Source organism: Otolemur garnettii, unplaced genomic scaffold (assembly GCF_000181295.1).
Source record: "Otolemur garnettii isolate 467f Iridium unplaced genomic scaffold, OtoGar3 scaffold00051, whole genome shotgun sequence".
NCBI classification, from domain to species: Eukaryota; Metazoa; Chordata; class Mammalia; order Primates; family Galagidae; genus Otolemur; species Otolemur garnettii.
In genome coordinates, this window is record NW_003852446.1 from 7,328,532 (window position 1) to 7,349,143 (window position 20,612).

At 41.6% G+C, this 20,612-nt stretch overlaps 1 protein-coding gene across 1 annotated transcript in view; it reads left to right on the top strand.

The window, feature by feature from the left end:
• The first annotated feature begins 5,079 nt into the window (after positions 1 to 5,079).
• SMS (spermine synthase) overlaps positions 5,080 to 20,612 on the top strand; it is a 32,024-nt gene continuing 16,491 nt past the window's right edge. Inside the window, exons 1-5 of the mRNA XM_023514359.1 lie at positions 5,080 to 5,175; positions 5,671 to 5,735; positions 10,475 to 10,650; positions 11,269 to 11,423; positions 12,825 to 12,914. Coding sequence (XP_023370127.1) covers positions 5,695 to 5,735; positions 10,475 to 10,650; positions 11,269 to 11,423; positions 12,825 to 12,914 — 462 coding nt within the window. The 5' untranslated portion in view covers positions 5,080 to 5,175; positions 5,671 to 5,694. The remainder of the gene's footprint in view (positions 5,176 to 5,670; positions 5,736 to 10,474; positions 10,651 to 11,268; positions 11,424 to 12,824; positions 12,915 to 20,612) is intronic.

A 20,612-nucleotide genomic window follows, 5' to 3' on the forward strand; every position in this document is an offset into this window, starting at 1 on the left:
GCTTGAGCCACAGGCGCCGAGCCTTCTTTCACATCTTTTAAGAGGGTCTGGAATTCACTGCTTCTCAACCCTAGCTGCATATTAGACTCTTTCTCCTGGGAGAGCTTCCACAAAATATCCATGTCCAAGCATTTCTCCCAGAGATTGAGGTGATTAGGCCCAGACATCTCTATCTCTTCAAAGCCCTATTGATTCTACTGTATGTCCAGGACCAAGACCTTTTGGCAGTATCAACAGTATGAGATGGCAGGCAATAATCCAGAGTGTGTTATGACACAGATAACTTGGCTTCTGCCCTAACAGTTTCGATGCAGAAGGTTGGGGCTGGGCTCTGGATCACACTTTGAACAAGCTCCCATGCGATGCTGCTGCTGGTCAGCTAACCCCACCTTGCGTGGTACTGTTTTGCATGATTAGCAGTTAATGCAGACCATAGTAAAATGCAGGATGATAAAGTCCACAAATAGTTTGATAAGAAGTTAAGATGATACGTGAGTTCTAGTGTTGGGTTTTATTTATTTATTTATTTTGAGACAAAGTCTCACTATGTCGCCCTGGGTAGAATGCCATGGCATCACAGCAACCTCAAACTCTTGGGCTTGAGCGATTCTCTTGCCTCAGCCTCCATGTAGGTGGAACTACAGGCGCCTGCCACACTCTGGGCTATTATTTTTGTTGTAGTTGTCATTGTTTAGCTGGCCCTGGCTGGATTTGAACTTGCCAGCTTTGGTGTATGTGGCCAGTGCTGTAACCACTGTGGTATGGGTGCTGAGCCATAGTGTTGGGTTTTAAAAAAAAAGACTTCAAAGACTACAGATTTTTTTGTAGTCAATATGTAGTTGAAAGTAGATGTGTTCTGAGAGTAGAAAAGAAAGCCTAAACCAAGAAACATCTGATAACAGAAGATGTCAGTGCATTGAGCTCTTTGAAGTTTCTTAAGTCTAGGTTTATATTCTGTCTAGACTGGCTTAGTTTGTCAAACTATTAGGATTCTTAGTAATTGGCACTGTTAATTTGAAAATGTGAAACTGGCTGGGCGCGGTGGTTCATGCATGTAATCCTAGCACTCTGGGAGGCTCAGGCCAGTGGATTGCTTGAGCTTAAGACTTTGAGACCAGTCTGAGCAAGAGCAAGACCCCCGTCTCTACTAAACATAAAAAAATAAGTCAAGCCTTGTGGTGGGTGCCTATAGTCCCAGCTACTTGAGAGGCTGAGGCAAGAGGATCACTTGAGCCCAGGACTTAAGGTTGCTTTGAGTTATGACACCATGGCTCTGTACCCAAAGCGACAGAGTGAGACTCTGTCTCAAAAAAAAAAAAAATTTGTGAAACTGGATACTTTCAATGGCTTTCATTTCATTTCATTTTTCTTTTCTTTTTTTTTTTGAGACAGAGTCTTACTATGTTGCCCTCAGTAGAGTGCTGTGGCGCCACAGCTCATAGCAACCTCCAATTCCTGGGCTTAAGCAATTCTCTTGCCTCAGCCTCTCAAGTAGGTTGAGACTTACAGTTGCCTGCCACAATGCCCAGCTATTTCTTTTTATTTTTTTAGTTGCAGTTGTTTAGCAGGCCCCGGGCTGGGTTTGAACCCACCACCCTCTGTGTATGTGGCTGGTGCTGTAACCACTGTGCTATAGGTGCTGAGCCTTTCATTTCAATTCAATTCAATTCATTTAGTTATTTGTTTATTCATTTATTTAGACAGAGTTTCACTATGTCACCCTCGGTAGAGTGCTGTGGTGTTACAGCTCGTAGCAACCTCAAACTCTTGGGCTTAAGAGATTCTCTTGTCTCAGCCTCCCGAGTAGCTGGGACTACAGGCACCCACCACAATGCCTGGCTATTTGTTGTTGTTGTTGTCGTCCTTGTTTAGCAGGCCTGGGCTGGATTTGAACCCCCCAGATCTGGTGTATGTGGGTGCATGTGGCCAGCGCCCAACCACTGGGTGCCGAGCCGGCTTTCATTTTATTAATGTCTCACTTTCTCTCCTTTTTTTCTTTCTCTATTAAAAAAAAAAAAAGAAATAAACATCTCCCTAATCTTCCAGAGATCTGGAGGACAGTGCTGTGAACTGAGGGAAACTTCTAGAAACCCTGCTTTCTCTATCCTGGTGCCTGTCAAAAGACTTTCCAATCCCTTCCTCCTGAAACCCAGACTTATATTTCTTTTTCTTTTAATTTTTAAAAAAAATTTGTCATCCTCAGTAGAATGCTGTGGCATCACAACTCACAGCAACCTCCAGCTCTTGGGCTTAGGGGGTTCTCTTGCCTCAGCCTCCTGAGTAGCTCGGACTATAGGTGCCCACCACAATGCCTGGCTATTTTTTTATTGTTGCAGTTCGGCTGGGACTGAATTCGAACCCGTTACCCTCCGTATATGGGGCTGGCACCCTACTCACTGAGCCACAGGTGCTGCCCAAGACTTATATTTCAACTTCCATGTGTGTTTAGCAGATACCTCCAATGAATCTAACATGATTATTTCTTCATTAAGGGTGACCCAAAGCAATGCCACCACCAAAGTCCCCTCTGCCCCTCATCTTTCACCGTGCTTTGTCACAGTTGATGGGGACAGTGTTCTGAAAGCAGAAGTGCTACAGCTGTCCTAGAGCCACTGGCTCCTGCAGGCTTGCAGTCAGTCTATCTCTGTCCCTGTCATCTCTCATTGTCTTTATACTGTGGTCCATCTGCCACCTCAGTAGGCTGCTTCTCCAGTTCCAGCTGACTAAGTAGTTAAATATCTCACTAAATCCTAAAGGCCCTTGCAGCTCTGTCCTGCCTACCACTGTACCATGGACAGCAGTTCCAGTTGTACAGAGGACTTAGAAATATTCCCAGAAGGGGGTTTTTGAGTAGCAATACCTACTTGGAAATTGCTTTTGAAAGCAAAAAAGTAAATTAACATAGTTAAAAAGCCTACACTGGTCTTTCTCCTTTTCCACTTGGTCAACTGGGACACATCCTTAAGGTGCCTTTCCTGAAACCTCACCTGGGCTCCGTTGGGGAATATTCATCTTCCACAGCCTGTATATGGCCTGGCTTCTCCCAGTTAATGATCCTTTTGTGGTGCTGAGTAGCCCGATCCTGGTCCTCAGCCACCTTTTTTCAGGTTCACTATTTTCACCTCTTGTTTTTCTTATGTTCTTGCTAGAGCCACCCAAGTGGTTAAGGGATAACATTTCTCCCTGTTTTTTTTTTTTTTTTCAGTTTGGTGGGGCTGGGTTTGAACCAGCCACCCTCGGTATATGGGTCTGGCACCCTACTCACTGAGCCACAGGTGCCACCAACATTTCTCTGTCCTTCCTTCACTCTAGGTCTCTCTCTTCCTTTGCTGCTGGTGGTGATAAAGGGGGAAAGGAAAGATTATCTAATCACTTTTCAGGTGTAGATGAGTTTGTGGTGTCTGGGCCTGAACTTGATTTCATTAAGGGTTAAAGGTGAAAAATAACTAGTTTTATTTATTTTTCAATCCAGGCACACTACTTATATTCTCTGAACAGAAGGCATTGTCTAATTTTGTATTTTTCAAATGTTTCCTTAACCACAATTTACAGTATGTAATACAAAGTAATTTTATATCATAACCCTGGAAATACACATCTATCTATATGCAATACAAATACATGCATATAATTGAAACAAAAATTGTATCAGACACATCTTACTGCATGTGATACACTCAAGCATATTTATTTCACAAAAAAGGGCTGATCAGATCCACTAAATTAGGGGTTAAGAGACTGTCTGTAAGGAGTTGCATAAAGTCACCTTTTTTTTTGGTTTTTTTTTTTTGCAGTTTTTGGCCGGGGCTGGGTTTGAACCCACCACCTGTGGCATATGGGACCAGTGCCCTACTCCTTTGACCCACAGGCCCCGCCCAAGTCACTTTTTGGTAATGCTTTAAAAATATAAACCTCTATGGAGGGCGACATAGTGAGACTCTGTTTCAAAAAAAATAAAAAATAAAATGAAAATATAAACCAGTCTTAGCCTGCAGGCTTTACAAAAACATGCTGTGGGCTGGATTAGATTTGCAGGCTGTTGGGCTGGAGTTTGCCACTCCCCCACCCCCTACAAAATTAATTTACCCACCACTGGCTTTTGCAGTGGGGGGGGGGGAGTGGCTCTGGTTTTAACTCTGAAGGTTAATTGAGAGAACCCAGCTTGCCTTTTTCCATCCTCCCTTTCTCTTAAGGCAGTGGTTACTAAACCTGGCAGAATCACCCTGGGGAACTTAAAAAAAAAAAAAAGTAAGATTCAGGGCAGGGCTTATCTCAGGCCTGTAATCCTAGCACCCTGGGAGGCTGAGGTGGGTGGATTGCCTGAGTTCAGGAGTTTACAGAGAGACCAGCCTGAGGAAGAGCGAGACCATGTGTCTAATAAATAGCCGGGCATTTTGGCAGACACCAGTAGTATCCCATATCCTAGCTACTTGGGAGGCTGAGGCAAGAGGATACATTGTGCCCAAGAGTTTGAAGTCGCTGTGAAAAATAAGATTTACAGAACTGCTACTAAATCATTTTCTTGGTCCAAGAACCAGTTTTGAAAACCCTAGCATTTGGTGCTGCTCTTTAAATCTTTCATAAATGAATGGTAGCCTCTTCCCCTAAGAAGAGGCCCTGGCTTGGTGCCTGTGGCTCAAGAGGCTAAGGCGCCAGCCACATACACCTAGGGTGGTGGGTTTGAATCCCCAGCCCGGGCCCGCCAAACAACAATGATGGCTGCAACCAAAAAATGGCCAGGCGCTGTGGCAGGCGCCTGTGGTCCCAGCTACTTGGGAGGCGGAGGCAGGAGACTCGCTTGAGCCCAGGAGTTGGAGGTTGCTGTGAGCTTGATGCCATGGCACTCTACCCAGGGGGGATAGCTTGAGGCTCCGTCTCAAAAAAAAAAAAAAAAAAAAAAAAGAGGCCCTAAAAAGAAAGCAAACAGATTAACTATGTAATTTAGAGAAATAAAGAGTGAGTGGTCTTTTCTCTTAATGGAGAAAAAACATTTTTTTTGAGTACCGTGATACAATTCCTAACCTTAAAATTACACTTTCTTTTTCTTTCTTTTTTTTTTTTAATTACACTTTCCTTTGTAGCTTTGCCAATTTGAGAATTTACCCACATGGATTGGTGCTGCTGGACCTTCAAAGTTATGACAGTGATGCACAGAGCAAAGAAGAAATTGACAGGGTCAGTTGCTTGTTCCTATTTTCTCAAGTGTTTATACACTTAGCTTGATGACATTAAACTTGTTTTCTCTTAATTGCTGACTTCCCAGTTAACTTAATTTTAAACTCTCTTCCCTCCAGATAAGTGGTTTTAGAAGAGTAGTAGTTGTCCTCAGTTGTTTTTAGGGGCCTGGTTGTCAGCTTTCTTCTTTAACTGCTTGAGTATGTATAGTGATTTTACTTAGCACTGGAGAGAATATATAACACTCATTCCCAGAACCCTTTAGACTTCTCTTCCCTGTTAGTCTGCTGTTGAGACTAAGGTTAGGTCAGCACCATGAGAGACAGTGGGAGGGTGGAATTGGGCCAGGCATGGAGGCTGCCGTAGGGATGGGGTGGGGCAGGTATATGTGTCCAAACTGCATAGCTCTGTTAATATGACCTCAGTCTTCTGGTCTGTAATTTAGCTGTTCCATGCAGCTCATTCTATAAGCCCACTGATTTCTTTTAATTGTAGCTTTTGAACAAAGTTGAAGAAAGAATGAAAGAATTGAGTCAGGACAGTACTGGACGAGTAAAGCGGTAAGTACACTCACTCTTGAATGTCCTCTTATATTTATTTAATCAGTGAAATAATCAGAATGGCGGTGTTATCCCCAGTAGTGTCTGCTTAAAAATATGGGGAAGATCAAAATCAGTATCTGTTTCTGGCAACACAGTGAAGTGAACTACTGAATCCCTCATACCAAAACAAGACAAAATGTATAAGTTTGTGTGCCCGTTTGCGCGCAAACACAAAAATACTGGATAAAATGAAACAAAGGCAGAAAACAGATAGGGAGTGACTTCAAGGAACTGGAAATGTGTAAAGCTGAGACCTAGATAAGGCCACTGCCTTAAGGAGCTTAAACTCCCAACCCCCACCCCCTTCAGGAAGAAGTAAAGGATACTTGTCTCAGTTCAGGGTTCTGGGCCCCAGAGTAGATTTAAGCAATTTTAAGAGACTTCTGATAGGGTAGGGTACTAAAATTTGCTTCAAAGCTTTCAAGTAAAAACTTGAGAGACCATCTACTTTAAGCTGCCATGAGTAGATTCTTTTCTTTTTTTTCTTTTTTGAGACAGTGTCACTCACTCTCCCTGAGTAGGGTGCTAGAGTGCCATGACATCGTCATAGCTCACAGCAACCTCAAACTCTTCTTGAGCAATCTTCTTGCCTCAGCCTCCTGAATAGCTGGAACTACAGGCACCTGCCACTATGTCTGGCTAGTTTTTCTATTTTTAGTAGAAATAGGGTCTTGCTCTTGTTCAAGCTGATCTCGAATTCCTGACCTCAGGTAATCCACCCACCTCAGGCTCCCAGAGTGCTAGAATTACAGGCGCAAGCCACCACTCCAGCCCATAGGTAGATTATTTTCCACTGATAATGAAGAAATGAAGATTTCCCTGTCTAATGGGGTAGGCATTAGCCATGTGTGTCTATTTAAAGTTCATTAAAATAAGTCAGCTCCTAAGTGGCATTAGCTTCATGTCAACAGCTAGTGGCTAGTGATTGCCATGTTGGACAGTATAAATGTGAAACATTTTCCTTGTCAAAGTTCTGTTGGACAGCCCTGAAGTGTTTGCCAGTGGTGTCAGACTTTTAAAAGAACTTTGAAAAGGCTGGTCGCGATGGCTAACACTTGTAATCCTAGCACTCTGGGAGACTGAGGCGTGTGGATCACTTGAGCTCAGGTGATCAGATCAGCCTGAGACCCCTGTCTCTACTAAAACTTGTTCAAGATCAGCCTGAGACCCTCGTCTCTCCTAAAATAGAAAAATTAACTGGGTGTTGTGGCGGGAACTTGTAGTTCAGCTGTTTGGGAAGTTGAGGCAAGAGGATTTCTTGAGCCCAAGACTTTAAAGTTGCTGGGAGCTATGATGATGCCAGGGCACTCAACCCCAGGGCGACAGAGTGAGACTCTATCTCAAAACAAACAAAACAAAAAAAACTTTGACAGAAATAGCAATTTTAGCATTTGTTTGAATTAATAGGGTCTGGTATGTCATGGGAACTAACAAGTATGTTAGATACATTGCAAGGAAGTTTACTCTTGTCCCACCGTGGTGGCCTCTCATTAGGCAGTAAGGCATAGGAGGCCTGTCCCTTGTTCATAAAGTTAACATTATAGACTGTTTTCTCTATTCCATAGCTCTTTTGAGAAGCGAGAGTCCTTATTGGCAAGAGCTAGGATGTGTAGTAGTACTTAATGACTAGGTACGGTAAGTTTGCTCAGCTCATGGGAAAGCTCTAGGGCAGATATAAGATAACAAGGTAATTACTTACCCTCCTATAGGTAGAATGAAAAGCAGAAACCTTAAAATGAAAAGAAGGTAACATACTGCAGAACTTGCCCACTCTCTTAGGATCTGTCAGCACACCCAGAGTCTCCTGCCTTACTAAAGCTTTGGGGCCCTCAGCCATATCTCACCTCCTTTCCTATCCTTTAGAACACATCCACATTCACACCACTTTCTGGGCATTTCATATTTTCCTGTCCACAGAGTTTTCCTTGTCTTGAGCCATTTGAATTTAATGTGTTCTCAATGTTTCTTGGGGTGTGAGAAGATGTCTTAGGTGGTAATGAATTGGCCCTCAGCAAAATATAGTCTGATTTTAATCAAGGTTATTTCTAGGAGTGGGGAAATACACTTATGGGCTTCAGCATTCATGAGAAGTCTTGGCTCTTTGGGCTATTTTTGGTGTAGGAGTTTTCTAAGTAGGACAGAAGTTAGGCTTTAGATTTTCAGTTCAAAATACAGACTTAGGCTCGGTGACTGTGGCTCAAGTGGCTAAGGCGCCAGCCACATACACATAAGGTGGTGGGTTTGAATCTAGCCCAGGACTGCCAAATAACGACGATGGTTGCAACCAAAAAATAGCTGGGCGTTGTGGCGGGCACCTGTGGTCCCAGCTACTTGGGAGGCTGAGGCAGGAAACTCACTTGAGCCCAGGAGTTGGAGGTTGCTGTAAGCTATGGTGCCATGGCACTCTACCCAGGGGGACAGCTTGAGGCTCTGTCTCAAAAAAAAAAAATGCAGACTTATTTTTGCTTATCACAGTTTTTACATGTTTTCTTAAAATAAGAGCAAAAAGAATGAGAAATTTGGGTATACCTTGTAGGCTTTGTTTTTGGCCTCAAAAGGACAAGGATTATACTTTTTTTTTTAATTGAGGATTGACACTATTAAGAGATCAGATTATTAACAAATAACTCACTAATATCCGAATTTTTTCCCCTTTGCAGATGAATTAAATCTGCATTTTCAACTAAGAAGCTATGAGGTTTACTTGAATATATTTTCACATTCTACTTGCATATGAAAAGGAACAAGAAAAGTCACATAAGTTTTATTTAAAAAAAAAAAAATTCTTGAAAATTGCAGTTATCTGAGGCCCAGGACACATTTCACCCGACTTTCTATAGTCCGGTTTCAGTTTTTAGCAGTAAAGGTTGAAACAAGTTCTGCAGGGCTCCAAAATGTCTCCTGGTAGTCATGGTAAAGAGATGCACTTTATCCTAGGTTAAGTACTTCATCAAGATAATTGATTTATCTTGTTAAGATACATCCTGTTAAGATCCTTGTTTCTATACTAGTGTTGTAAGAACTCTTCCCGTGGGCCTATGCACTGGTGACAGAATTGAGAATAGGCATTTGTTTATTTTCAGTGAGTTTGTCAGTAATTGCCTATAGCAGTGTCAACCAGGGGATGGGCTTCCTCCCCTGAAAGTGAGTGACTTTGTGTCTGTCACCTTCATCCAGTGCTGTGGTTGGCTTGTTCACTCACCTCTACTCCGCACCATTAGGGGTAGAAGAAACACCCTCCAAATCCTACTTGCCTGTTCTCTGGGGGGGGGTATCCTGATTGGTGTTACACATTTTAGAATTTACGAGACACACCCCCCCCGCTTTGCCTAACATTCTGAAAGCTGAATTGGTTAAGTTAGGAGTTGTTAGGATTAAATGAGAGTTGGTGGGAGTTTGCTTTGTCAGTGTCCGTGTCCTTTGCAGATGTTAGTTTCCTTATAGAAAGCTTGTCTTATAACAGGCTCACACTCTATGTATTCTTGGAAGCAGGTGAGTGAGGATCGGAAAGAGACACAGGAGTGAGAGGCAGCTTATCCCAGCATCTGAGGTGTCTGTAGCTGTACATCATGGCGTTGTACTGTTGAACGCTACCGTGTTTGAGAACACATGGCGTGCATGAGGTTGTGTTCTGTGTGCAATGAGTTCTCATTTTCTTTGTGTTTAGTTACGATTTGCCAAACCCCCTTTCCAGGTCTCTCTTCCTTTGTCACTTAGTGTCCTCTGCTGGTAGTTTCTGGTACATTCACCCTGTCAAAAATAATATTTATGAAAGAATAGAATCAGAAAATTGTTATTTTACAGCTACTCTAGTAATAATTGGTTCAGGTAATAATCTTGTAGATGCTAAAACCACTGGTAAAGGTTTGTTTTGAGATTAGGACATTTATCTGGTTTCAGGGGGCCGCCCTATGGCCTGATTAGTAATTTCAAAGGGTAAAAAAGGTACCTTTGCAAAAAAGGAGAGATGCAGTGACTACTACTTTAACCAAGTGACCACACACTTAGCATCACCAGTAACAGCAAAAGTATATGTCCTGTGTTTCTGATATTATGCCTGTGTCTAATCATAAGGAGACCATCAGGTACACCTGCAGGAGGGTTTTTTGTTTGTTTTTAAATACAACATCTGGTTTGGACTTTTAAGAGATAACAATGCCGTGAAACATACCAGGAAAAAAAAGAATGTGCTAGGTTACGTGAGGGTAAAAAAGGAAAAATAGGAAAATTCACTGTATGAACCTGTATTCAAGAGCACAATAGCTATAAAGGACATAATTGGGACAATTGAGGATACTTGAAGATGGATTCTGTACTAGGTAGTGATATCACATCCATGTGAACTTGTGTGACTGTGCTAATGGCAATGTGGTATATAGGAGGTCTTAAAAGACAGACAACCTGCTGGAATAGTTGGTGAAGTGTGAGGTCTACAGTGACCATTTTTCTCCTTCAGCTTTTTATTAGGGAAAATTTAAAGTATACCATAAAGGTTTTTGGGGAAAGAAGAAAAAAAACAAACTCCTTTGTATAATAGTGGTTGACATTTGGTAGTGGCCATGATTGGACTAAAAGTCCAGGCTTTGTCAGGAGTCTGCCTGTAGTCAGCTGGCTTTCTTTTGTACACTCTTCATCCCAGCTCCTTTTGTAAGGAAGGGTTCTCGTAAAGCACAGTCCTGTTTCCCCTCTTTTTCCAGATTACCACCCATAGTTCGAGGAGGGGCCATCGACAGATACTGGCCCACTGCTGATGGACGCCTAGTTGAATATGACATAGATGAAGTGGTGTATGATGAAGATTCACCTTATCAGAACATTAAAATTCTACACTCGAAGCAATTTGGAAACATTCTCATCCTTAGTGGGGATGTTAGTAAGTACTCCATCCTTGCCCTGATCAAGTAACCACCTTTTCCTAACAGTGCTGCTGTGGATTTGCCAAGTTTGCCTTTGATTCTGTTGTTCTTTGAGATGTACCTTTATATCATATTAATTTGTGGATTGTCTGGGCTTTCTTGTAAACTTTGTCTTGAATTTGCTTTCTCAATGATGAGTTTTTGGATTGGATTTCAAAAGAAAATGCAATTGCTAATTTAATAAAAACTGTTACGGAAAATTTCAAACCTGAGTAGACAGAGTAGTGTGATGAGCCCATATGTATGCACCACTGAGCATCGGTAGTTATCAATTCATGGGCAGTCTTATCCCTCTCATTTTGAAATCATATTTTGTCTGTTAAGATGTAATTAAAAAAAAAATTATTTAGCAGCACCTTCTTGAGTAGATTTTCTTCCCATAAACTAGTGTCATTTGTGTTAGGTGTCAGATGATCAGGGTTGATGAAAAGTCCTCAATCCAAAAAAAAAAAAAGATTGAAAATGAAAATTTTACATTTTAGGCTAGATTTCAGCACTTTTCTTGTGCGGTGAGGTCAGGGATTTTGTGTGTTTACACAGAGTTACTAGTTTGGATCTTTGTTTCTCTTTTCTAGATTTGGCAGAGAGTGATTTGCCATATACCCGGGCCATCATGGGTAGTGGCAAAGAAGATTACACTGGCAAAGATGTACTGATTTTAGGAGGCGGAGATGGGGGCATTTTATGTGAAATAGTCAAACTGAAACCAAAGATGGTCACCATGGTAGAAATATCCTTTGTTGTATAAGAGAACCGAATGATTTCAGTGGACTGCTTTTCTTTCCTTCCTGCTCATAGTGTCTTAAGACTCAAGTTATCAGGCTTGGCACCTGTGGCTCAAGTGGCTTAAGGCGCCAGCCACATACACATAAGGTGGCGGGTTCAAATCCAGCCTGGGCCCGCCAAACAACAATGATGGCTGCAACCAAAAAATAGCTAGGCATTGTGGCGAGCGCCTGTGGTCCCAGCTCCTTGGGAGACTGAGGCAGGAGACTCGCTTGAGCCCAGGACTTGGAGGTTGCTGTGAGCTGTGATGTCACAGCACTCTACTCAGGGGGACAGTTTGAGGCTCTGTCTCAAAAAAAAAAAAAAAACTCAAGTTATCACAGACTCTAGGCAAAAGTTTTATATAGATTACCTTGAATAGATGTTTTCAATTTAGTATCAGTAGATTTTTTTTACGTGGCCACCAATAAAAACGCTGACGTAATCTAGTTGAGGATTAAAGAAGAAGTGACTTTGACACTGTGTCTACTACTCAACAATTTCTGAAATGGCTTTCCTAAACCATCTCAGAAGAAGAAAAGAAAATTCAGTTCCTTTTCAGTGTCTTTAGTTGTGAAGATAAAATCACTGTTTCATCAGGTGGCACCTGTGGCTCAAAGGAGTAGGGCGCTGGCCCCATATGCTGGAGGTGGTGGGTTCAAACCCAGTCCTGGCCAAAAATTGCAAAAAAAAAAAAAAGAAATAACTGCTTCATCATTTTTTAAACTTGTGACACCCAAATTAGTATTACAAAACTTTTATGTTTGTTAAAAGTATTATTATTCAGGCCAGGTGCAGTAGCTCACACCTGTAATCTCAATATCCTGGGAGGCCAAGGTGAGAGGATTGCTTGAGCTCAGGAGTTTGAGACCAGCTGGAGCAAGACCAAGACTGTGTCTCTACTAAAAATAGAAAAAAATTAGCCAGGAGTCATGGTAGGTGCCTGTAGTCCAGCTGCTTGGGAGGCTGAGTCAAGAGGATAGCTTGAACCCAGGAGTTCAAGATTGTTGTGAGCTATGCTGAGGGCACAACACTCTATCCTGGGCAGCCGAGTGAGATTCAGGACAGAGTCTTACTATGTTGCCCTTGGTAGAGTGCTATGGTATCACAGCTCACAGCAACCTCAAACTCCTGGGCTTAAGTGATTCTCTTGCCTCAGCTTCCCAAGTAGCTAGGACTACAGGTGCCCACCACAACACCTGGCTATTTTTTTGTTGCAGTTGTTACTGTTGTTTAGCAGGCCCAGGCTGGGTTTGAACCCGCCAGCCCAGATAATGTGTCTGGGGCCCTAACCACTGAGCTATGGGCACTGAGCTGATTTCAGAATTCTTTGATACACCCAGATTGTCCTTAACCTGTTTTGAACATTGACCAAATGGTGATTGATGGATGTAAGAAATACATGCGAAAAACTTGTGGTGATGTCTTAGACAATCTTAAAGGAGACTGCTATCAGGTAATTATATTTTCCAGGTAATGTATTTTTAAGTCAATTGATAATATGGATCAGAAATGTGCGTTCTTAAAACTGCCTTTATTACAATTGGTTAAGAAGATAGGCTATTTCTTTCTATAAGTCATATGTATTTAGGGTATGAGTCATATGTATTTAGGGTGCATGTGTACAAATGAAGAGAAACTGCCAACTCTAGATTATATGAGTAACATAAGTTCTTTTATATTTTTTGGAGACAGAATCTCACTTTGTCACCCTCAGTAGAGTGCTATGAAGTCATAGCTCGCAGCAGCCTCAAACTCTTGGGCTCAGCTGATTGTCTTGCCTCAGCCTCCCAAGTAGCTGGGAATATAGGCACCTGCCACAAGGCCTGGCTATTTTTAGAAACAGGGTCTCCCTTTTGCTCAGGGTGGTCTCAAACTCCTGGGCTCAAGCAATCTACCTGCCTCAGCCTCTCACAGTGCTAGATTATAGGCATGAGCCACCATGCCGGGCAGTTTTTCTATTTTTAGTAGAGACAGGGTCTTCAGGCTGCTCTTGAACTCCTGAGCTCAAGCAATCTACCTGCCTTGGCCTCCTAGAGTGCTGGGATTACAGGTGCGAGCCATCACGCCTGACCAGACGAGTTCTTATATAAAAGATGTCATATACTTTTTTATGACCTGGCAACCACAGGATCACCTTTTGACTCTATCAGAGATTACCTCTGCGTAATCTCTTTGAGCCCAGGTCTTTTAGAGGAAGTTAAGATATTTTATTGGTAGGTGTATATGATTAAAATGTTTGTGGTAGGGACAGTTACTTAGGAACAATTGCTTCTTGCTAATAAGCAGTTAGTTTTTGGCCTAATTTATATTGTAGGTGAAAAGTGACCCATCATTACAGTTTGGAGGATACATTTTGTATTGTATTTTTCAAGTGTCTATGTCTGATGCCCATATATGTTCATGGTGCTTATTAGAGCAAGATACTGACGCAAATACTTTTTTGTTGGACGCAAATACTTATTTTAACAATCTAAAATTTGTATCTTCACATTTATAGACAATTAGATGATTTATTTAATTTGTTAATATGTAAATTACCCCATCTTCCCTAATATGTGTACCTCTAAGTTTGATTGAATGGAACATGCATGTTATAATTCATTTTAAGTGGAGAGAGGAATTCTCATTAAAATGCATTTGTGATTGTTTTGTGGGCAGAAGAGAAAGAAAGATATTATTATACTGTTTAAAAATCTTTTTTTTTTTTTTTTTAAGACAGCCTCAAGCTATCCCCCTGGGTAGAGTGCTGTGGCATCACAGCACATAGCAACCTCCAACTCCTGGGCTCAAGAGAGTCTCCTGCCTCAGCCTCCCAAGTAGCTGGGACCACAGACGCCTGCCACAATGCCCAGCTATTTTTTGGTTGCAACTGTCATTGTTGTTTGGTGGGCCCAGGCTGTATTCGAACCCACCACCTTAGGTGTATGTGGCTGGCGCCTTAGCCACTTGAGCTACAGGCACTGAGCCACTGTTTAAAATCTTAAAGAAGGAGGGAAGAATTGAGTTCTTCTGAACTTTGGTAGAATTGTTTTAACAATGAGTTCTAAGTTTCTTTCTTTTTTTTTTTTTTTTTTTGAGACAGAGTCTCAAGCTGTTGTCCTGGATAGGTGCTGTGGTGTCACAGCTCACAGCAACCTCAACCACCTCTGGGGCTTAAGCAATTCTCTTGCTTCAGCCTCCCAAGTAGCTGGGACTATAGGTGTCCACTAAAATGCCCGGCTATTTTTTGTTGCAGTTATCATATTGTTGTTTTAGCTAGCCTGGCAGAGTTTGAACCCGCCAGCCCCAGTGTACATGGCTGGAGCCCTCTCCACTGAGCTATGGGTGCTGCCCCACCCTTTTCTTTTCTTTCCTTTGTTTTCTTTTTTTGAGACAGGGTCTCGTTCTGTTGCCTATAGCGCCATGGCATTTTCATAGCTCACAGCAACCTCAAACTCCTGGGCTCAAGTGATCCTCCTGCCTCAACCTTCAAAGTAACTGGGACTATGGGCCTACGCCTCCATGCCTAGATAATTTTTCCATTTTGGTAGAGGCAGTTTCTTGTTTTTGTTCTTGCTGAGGTTGGATAAAGTTGCCATTTTTTTGCAAATAACAAGCCAGACATTCTGCCTGCAGTGTTTAATCTTCACACCTCTACCAGTTGGCATTATTTCTGCTATATAGTGAAGAAGATGAAGCTTAGAGAGTTTAAAGGGGATTTATTTAAGGTTATAGGGTAACTTTAGAGGAGTGATTCAGCCTTCCATTTACCTGGCTTTTTATATGGCTTTCTTTAATGGATTAAGAAAAAAACAGAACCCAAACAAGAGTACACTGTAGTTATTGACTGTTAAGATGAAAGGAGAGATAGAAGTGAGAAGATTTACTAATAGCTTCTGAAAGCTACCCCTTGACCTGAAGGTAGATGGACAGATAGAAGTGAGATGATTTACTAATGGCCTCTGAAAGCTACCTCTTGACCTAAAGATAGGTCACCAAGGGCAGATGACAAGTAAGACAGTTGAACCTTTGAGACAAGGGGAAAGGGTTTTATTTCAAGTGGCACTTGTGCAAGTTGGTGCCTGAATGCGTCCATTTTCTTCCTCCGCCTTCTCTCTGAACAGCACAGCCACTGGGGGAACCTAGAACATTTTTCCAGGGCTGAGAGCTCTCAAGGTGGGGGTCTGGGTTCACTTCTGTGTAGGGTTGGGTGACAAGAGAGACCATCAGGGCCACCTTCCCCTAGGGCAGTGTTTCTCAACCTTCCTAATGCCTCGGCCCTTCAATACAGTTCCTGTGTGTGGGGACCTATAGGATGAGAACCACTGCCCTAGGGGCAAACAAGCCCTTTGGCCGTTAAAACCCCACTATTAACAATAATGTCCTCCAGGCTCATCCTTGTCAGGAATGACAGAATTTCTCTCTTTTTTTGTAGCTGAATAATACTCTGATGTGTGTATAGAAATAGGCAGTTCCTGAGGTATAAGCATCTGACTTGTGTACAACTCACACTTACTAATGGTAATAAGTAAATGTACCTGTTCCAACTTACATAAACATTCAAGAACAAACGTACAGAACAAGGACCTTACCTAACAAATGCAAACACTGTAATCTGATTTTTTTGTACCCTCATAATATCTGGGGGAAAAAAGAACCAACCTTCAGAGCCTATCTCCTTTGTAACCCGAGACTGCCTGGACCATGTTTTTCTTTATCCGTTTATCCACTGATGGACACTTCGGTTGATTCCATATCTTGGCTGTTGTGAATAGTGCTGCGATGAATATAGGAGTGCAGGTATCACTTGGATACACTGATTTCCTTTCTTATGAATAGAATGCCCAGTAGTGGGATTTTCAGTTTTTTTCTGGAAGTCTCCATACTGTTTTCCATAATGGCTATACTAATTTATATTCCCACAGTGAATATAACAGTGTAATAAGAGTTTCTTTTTCTCTGCATCCTTACCAGTAGTTATTTTGTCTTTTTGATAATAGCCATTTTAACTGGGGTAAGACACCTCGTTGTGGTTATACATTTTCCTGATGATTAGTGATGTTGAGCTTTTTTTTTATATGTTGGCCATTTATTTGTATGTCTTCTTTTGATGTGTATTTATTCAGTTTCTTTGCTCATTTTTTTTTTCTTTTTTAGAGGCAGAGTCTCACCTTGTCACCCTTGGTAGAGTGCTATAGCATCACAGCTCACAGCAACCTCCCAACTCCTGGGCTTGGTGATTCTCTTGCCTCAGCCTCCTGAGTAGCTGGGACTACAGGCACCCGCCACAATGCCCGGATATTTTTCTGTTGCAGTTTGGCCAGGGCCAGGTTCAAATCCACCACGCTCAGTATATGGGGCCAGCACCCCATTCACTGAGCCACAGGCACTGCCCATGCTCAGCTGTTTTTTTGTCACAGTTGTTGTTTAGCAGGCCTAGGCCAGGTTCAAACCTACCTGCCTTGGTGTATGTGGCCAGTACCCTACCCACTGAGCTATGGGCACCGCCTCAGTTATTATTATTTTTTGAGACAGAGTCTTACTCTGTCACCCTGGGTAGAGTGCTGTGGTGTCATAGCTCACAGCAACCTCAAACTTAACAGGTTCAAGTGATCATCCTGCTTTAATCTCCTGAGTGGCTGAGTCTGTAGGTGTCCGCTGTAACACCTGGATGTGTTTTAGTAGAGACAGGGTCTTGTTTTTGTTCAGGCTGGTCTGGAACTCCAGAGCTCAAGTGATCTACCTGCCTCAGCCTCCCAGAGTGCTAGGATTACAGGTGTGAGCCAGTGCCCCCAGCCCTTTGCCTAATTTTTAAAAAATGATGTTGCCTAGTTTTATTTTTTAGTTTTAATTAATTTTAGACATGGGATCTTGCTGTGTTACTTAATCTGGCCTGGAACTCCTAGCCTCAAGTAGTCCTCCCCCCTCAGCTCTTGAGTAACTGGGATTATCAGTGGGCACCACTGCACCTGGCTGCTTTGCCCACTGTTGAATGGGATTATTTGGGTTTTTTGCTGTTGAGTTCCTTGTATGTTCTGTATGCTAGTTCTTTGGCAAATACAAAGGCAGTCATCCCTTGGTACATTCAGGGGATTGCTTCCAGGACCCCCAGGTATAACTGAATGCACATACTCAAATCCCACAGTCAGCCCTTCATATAGGTAAATTTCGCATCCTCTGAATACTGTATTTTCCATCTACATTTGGATGAAAAAAGTCTGTGTATAAGTAGACCCTGCACAGTCCAAACCTATGTTGTATAAGAGTCAACTATTTTTTTCTTATTCTATAGGGTATCTTTTCACTCCGTTGTTTCTTTTGCTGTGCAGATGCTTTTCAGTTTTGATCTAGTCCCATTTGTCTGTTTTTGTCTTTGTTGGCTGTGCTTTTGCGTCTTAGCCATAAAATGTTTGCTTAGACCAATGTCCTGAAGCATTTGCCCTATGTTTTCTTCAGTTGCATTATAGTTTTGGGCCAGAACATTAGCCATAACCGTTGTCACTTTCTGCCAGGAAGCCTGCATTAAGTCTTTAATCTATTTTGAGTTGATTTTTGTATGTGATAAGCAATGAGTTTAGTTTCTTCTGTATATGGATATCTACTTTTCCCATCACCATTTATTGAAAAGCAGAGAGTGGTTGTCTATCCCTAGGCCCAGAGGTTCTTTGACAGTTTTGGCAACTGGTCTTCTGACTCCATAATGGGCAACCCCAAGGTCAGGAGTTATGGCGAGAAAGTGTTGACCTCCTTTAGAAATGCTGTCACACACATGGATAATCTCGAAGGCAACTTTGCTTGGTGCAAACTGTGCACAGTAGCAAACTGTGTGTATATCTTGAACTTCTGCCTCCTAGACAATGTGCTAATAATTGTCTTGGCAACCCACTTCAGCGAGAAATCTACCCTATCATAGATGCAGGCTTCCTGGCTGAAACTGACAATTGGTATGGCTAATGCCCTGACCCACAAGTACCAGTGAGTTTCCTGTCTGCTGTGTTGGTCCCAAGAGTCCATCTCCTTAAGATAGGAGGAGGGGGTGCAATACCCTCCCCGTAGACTCAACTCCTGTATAATAAAAATAAATTAAATAAGAAAAAATTTAAAAATGCTATTATTAAAAAAACAGGCCTTTTCAGCTGTTATTTGAGAAATGTTAAACAGAGTAATTATATTTTTAGAAAATGTTCCAAAGCCTCATTCCTTTTATAATAATATAATACCTTAATATAAAATTAAGGGTAGTATACATAACTAGAGATTAACTTTATGTATGTACAAAAATTGAGAATAATTCTCAGTCTTTTTAAATATTTTTTTATTTTTATTTTTATTTATTTTTTTTGAGACAGAGCCTCAAGCTGTCGCCCTGGGTAGAGCGCCATGGCATTACAGCTCACAGCAACCTCCAACTCCTGGGCTCAAGCGAGTCTCCTGCCTCCGCCTCCCAAGTAGCTGGGACCACAGGCGCCCGCCACAACGCCTGGCTATTTTTTTGGTTGCACCCATTATTGTTGTTTGGCAGGCCTGGGCTGGATTCAAACCCGCCACCTTAGGTGTATGTGGCTGGTGCATTAGCCACTTGAGCCACAGGCGCCGAGCCCATCCTTTTTAATTAAAACACTGTAGGTAAAATAAAATTACAACAGGGGAAACTACCTAAACAGAAAGGATTTTCTCAGAAACTTAAAAGTTATACTAAATGGCAAAAGTCATTTCTACTGAAACTAGGAATAAAATGAAGATGGTTAGTGCCCTTATTCAGCATTGGTTTTGAGGTAGGTAAGGCTGTAACTATACTGTAGGAAGATGAAAACAATACAATAACCAAATTGTTAGTGATGTGAATGTTAGAAAAACCTAGGAAACTTCTATGGAAAATTTAATTGAATTCATGAGGATTTGGTAAAGTGATTGGATAAAAACAGACTATAAGGTTTTTTTTCTATGCTAGCATGGAAATGTAGGGTGGGGAGGGGACCCTATTCAAACTAGTAATCAGGTGTTAAATTGGTAGAAATAAATTTTTAAAATTTCAGATTAATGTGAGGGTACAAACAATTAGGTTACAATGTTTGTATTTATTAGGAAGAGTGCCTGTTGTGAAGAGGTAAATCAACAAGGATGGTATTGTGAAATTGACAGGAATTATGTTACGGTGTTACTGAAAGACATCAAAGTCTGAGGAGGTGGAGAGGCATACAATATTTCTTGCATGGAAATAACAGAACTCTGTTTCTAAGTCTGGATAAAGGATATGCTTCTAACTTTTGACTCGATCTGTACAAAAACAGTGTGGATGAACAAAACGTGTATCCACTAATATTCTGAAATTAAAAAAATAGCCTGAAGTTGCGTGAGCTATGACACCAGGGCACTCTACTGAGGGCAACAAAATCAAAGCTTGTCTTTAAATAAATAAATAAAAATTGTATAGGTATTTGGAGAGATGTTAGGTGAAAATATCTCAAATTTAGAATGTGTGTGACTCAAGTTTTACAAAAGAGGACACATTTGTTTTCCTGTGTATGTGTGTAAGACTATGCATGTGGAAAATTATGAGCTTGTCAAATGGGATTACTATGTGGATCAAAGGCATCTAGGGTGTTAGTACTACCTGTATCATTGTATAGTTGGACGTACCTGATGCATTAAGTGAAGCATGTTATAAAACAATAGGATAGTAAAATTCAGTTTCTTGAACTTACGACTGTGAGGCTGTGTACGAGAACATTCATAGGAAAAACGATGGCATAGATTATTTTAGAGAAGGATGGCAAACTTTTGTTATATGTGAATATTTTCTACATGAGTTTTTTTGTAATTAGAAAAATAAAAGAGGGGAATAACACCTGTCTAAGGTGTTGCCTAGAGCCAGATGTATCTCTAGTAGAGCCTCAGTACTTCAAGGATAAGACAAACCTCCAACTTATTTTCCTGTTGGCAGGATCTGTATGACAATTTCAGCCCTTCACTGCTGTACTCTTTAATGACTCTGATGGTGGGAGTTATTTATTACTTGGCTTTGTTAGCACCTGTACTGAAAATGTCAGAGAAAATAGAAAAACTATAGGTTAATAGTTTAAGAAGTTACATGGAAAAATAAATCCATAAACGGTCAGTGCTTAGTATGGAAGAAAAATAGAAGATAATACAGGCAGTGGTAGAAGAGGGA